Below are 3,837 nucleotides of genomic sequence, written 5' to 3'. Positions count from 1 at the left end.
CCAACAAACAAACTACAGTTTTATAATTTGTCAATTGATAGCGAGTTAAGAGTCTCTAAATGGTGTGTTAATAGTTGGCTGAATTCTAAAGTATCGAGTTGAAACGAGACTGGCCGGAGTAAGCAACCGATTACTACCCTCAAATGATAATATGTTGTGGTAGGAAGATGGACTCTTTCGTTAGTAAAATATGGCCGTACTGATACATCAGGGGTAGTTTCTCCCAGTAAATCCTCCCTTACTTCGACACCCTGGTATATAAAGCAGGATCACTTGCTGTTCGTTAGCACAGTTACACAGTGAATTTGATCGTGAGCGGTTACTGGCAGAACTAAATATTTGAAGACATTTCCGTGTATTGGAAACTGATTTGTGTTGAAAATGTCGCGATCATTTTTAATGGATTCTTTACTCAGCGATGTTCCATTGACACAAAAGGATACATTGGGTTCACCGACTGCCACGCAGCCCCTGATATCTGGTCCATCAACGCCACCAGCAATGGGAGCGGCAGCTGCCGCGGCGGCTGCGGCTGCAGCAGCCATATTGCCAAACATGCCGATGTTCCCGTATCCGGCGAGCTATGTGGGCAGCTATCTTTTTTCCCTGGGCATTCAGCAGCAGCAACAACAACAACAGCACCACCATAAGCAGCAACAAGTAGCAGCTGCGGCAGCAGTTGCAGCGGCAGCATCATTCCATCACCAATCCAACTCCCCGACGACGCCAACGCACTCGCCTCTTATGCATCCCTACACCGCGGCGATGTTGTCCCACAAACGAAAATCACCCGGCTATGAAAGCTATTCTACTCCAACAACACTACCATATAACAACCTTACATTACCACTCACTGATGCTTTCTGTATATCACCGTCTGCCTCATCCACGGGATCCACTCCAGAACTTGGTGCCTATGGTGAAGAAGCGCCGTCGGCAAAACGCTTCAAACAAGATTCCACTTCCTGTTCGCCAGCCAGTTCGCCTCATAAAATCTGCATTCCCGCAAGCATTTCGAGTCGCTGCCCGACCAACCATTGTTCCGTTTCCACAACCTCCAACTTATCTTATTCTTCCTCCACCACATCTACCGTCGTGTCGTGCGGTCGTAGCTTGCCTCTTGACATTACACCTGTCATTGCGGACTACGCGGACTCGAGCAAACGCATTCGTACGGCCTTTACCAGCACCCAACTACTCGAGCTGGAGCGTGAATTCTCGCTGAACGCGTATCTGTCACGCCTGCGACGCATTGAAATTGCTAACAGGTTGCGTCTTTCGGAAAAGCAAGTGAAAATTTGGTTTCAGAATCGCCGCGTGAAGCAGAAGAAAGGATCGGAGAGTCCTACCTTTAATTTTACCGCCGGTGGTATGAGTCCGTCATCGTCATCAGGGGATAAGCAGTCACAAAGCCCATCGGCTTCACCAGTCCGTACTGGCCAGCGGTGTTGCTGTGCAAAAAATGTGAAAGTCGAGCTTAAACTGCGTGACGAATCTTCCACACATTGCAGCAGTCAATCGTGTGGAATAGTTGAAATGTAAGAAAATTCCTAGTTTAAGAAATTATGCCGGTGTAATGTAAATATATAGGTAAAATAAAATATTTATTTATAGTTTGTATATTGTGAATTGACTTTATAAAAAACACATATTAAAACAAAATTTTAAAAATTAACACTGTTATTTAAAATTTAAAGTTTAAATCTATTTTTACCGCCTGTGAGGACTTTTTTGGCCTTGGCATTCTGCAAAAATATGCGTATCCAATTTAGTAAAACCAGTTCTGAAAAATATATTGCCGTTAAAATGTCTCGGATGTGACTATTATGCTTCTAAAAATCTAACACTCATTAATCATACATATATATGTATATGACACCGAGAACTCTACCAGTTTTGAATCACGGAGCTTGTAAACAAAAAAAGAAAAAGTTACCTTACTATCTGTAGGCTCATTATTAACACTACTGCTGTTATCAGAAAACGTAAAAATAAACATTGGCAACGTAAAAAATAAACGCTGGGAAATAACTCTTACTTGCAACAGAAAACATATTTCTCCTGCATAACAGTTATCGGGCAACGTAAAAAGTAAACGTTGAGTTATAACTTTTATCGGCGAAATAAAAAATATTTCTCATCTAATAACTGTTATGGACTTATAACTGTTATGTCCCTGGTTTTTATCATGGTTCTTATCTACTTCAGGATATGACGAGAAGACTACTTAAAGTGTTCTTACACGATATGTATTTCCATCTGTAAATGTGACTGTTTCGATACATATGTAATTGCATCTGTATTTAATTAACTGGGCAAACTCACGTTCTTTGAAAACTAAATAAAACAAACAGATACCTTGTTTATACCGACACATAAAGCGCTGTGACTCAGTTCGGTGTGATTCAAAACAGATGCATAAACAAAATTTCAAAATTTCGTTGAAATCGAAAAGTGTATTGACTCGAATTTGTTTTCAAATCGGTTTTTATTCCTCACATCGGTTAGAACACCCGTATTAACGAATAATTAATTTAACACGAAATAAAAATTGGGTATTTTTTCTCTATACAGCGTGTATAAAGCCTGTATATAATGGTATTTATTATTATAATAGATTTGTATTACTNGACTCGAATTTGTTTTCAAATCGGTTTTTATTTCTCACATCGGTTAGAACACCCGTATTAACGAATAATTCATTTAACACGAAATAAAAATTGGGTATTTTTTCTTTATACAGCGGGTATAAAGCCTGTATATAATGGTATTTATTATTATAATAGATTTGTATTACAATTCGCTTCCATTTCTGTCCACCCTGCAAATTTATTATTAAATAAATATCGAATGAAACTAACGGCGTTTGTTTACTTTTCAATACGGTTTAATCGAGTGCGCTGTAAAGACTGAGGAATAAAGGTTAAAGAGAAATATGTGTTGACTCAAATCGGTTGTTTGTTAATGCGGTTTTTACCTCCCTTTTGTTAGCTTGGGATGTAACTGTGTAATATTGATGCGCCTCAAAGATGCAGCGATTTCCATTCTCAAGTTACATACCTGCTGACAGTACGAATTGGAATTGCTTTAAATTTCCATTCTTAAGTGACCTGATGACAGTACGAAAGCGAGTTTTTAGTTTTTATTAGCTTTTTTTATAAGCTTTTATTTAACTTGGTCATCCCGCGGAAATCGCGGAAATTTCCAATCGATTTTAAACTAACTTCCCGACAAGTTAGAGACTTGAAATTTTCAGCATAGTTCCAATCACGATGACAATGCAATTAAAATATAAATGAATTCCGCATATGGTCCAGGGGTCTTGATTCAAAGGCGGTCAAAAAATAGTAAGATTTATGGCTAACAGAGCGTAATTTGCCAAAGAACGTAAAACCACTATAAAATGTTAAGGCTGCCGGCGGTAGTGTAGCAAAGCTATTTGTGGCAAATTCTAGATATCAACCTAGTCTAGGTATGAACCTCGTTGTTGGCATCATATCAAGGAGATACAATTAGAATACTCCAAATGTCGCCCCGCCAGAAGAAGTTAAATATTCCGCCTAAATATATTCACCATTTAATACGCTACAGCGGAAATGGACGACACGCCATTTCTTTAAATGAAATTAACTGCTGCTATATGTACATATGTATGCATATGCATAGTCTTCTTTTCTCTTTCATTGCAAGTTGAATTATTTTAATATCTATTGCAAAATTTTGTACATAAAATAAAATAACACTTTTTAATATGCAACGCTTTTATAAATGGACTAAAAATTAGAAAATAAAATAATGTAAAAAAAATATTTTTTAAAAACAAGCTTTTATTTAACA

General features: G+C 38.0%; 1 protein-coding gene across 1 annotated transcript; it reads left to right on the top strand.

The window, feature by feature from the left end:
• Positions 1-381: 381 nt before the first annotated feature.
• On the top strand, positions 382-1,542 carry LOC108376109 (homeobox protein Hox-B4-like). Its single transcript, XM_017632287.1, has one exon. It carries the CDS (start codon positions 382-384, stop codon positions 1,540-1,542), a length of 1,161 nt encoding a protein of 386 aa, XP_017487776.1.
• Positions 1,543-3,837: the final 2,295 nt, after the last annotated feature.

This window comes from Rhagoletis zephyria, unplaced genomic scaffold (genome assembly GCF_001687245.7).
Source record: "Rhagoletis zephyria isolate East Lansing unplaced genomic scaffold, Rhagoletis_zephyria_1.1 Rzeph_scaffold_09908, whole genome shotgun sequence".
Taxonomy (NCBI): Eukaryota; Metazoa; Arthropoda; class Insecta; order Diptera; family Tephritidae; genus Rhagoletis; species Rhagoletis zephyria.
This window is presented reverse-complemented; position numbering and strand designations above follow the sequence as displayed.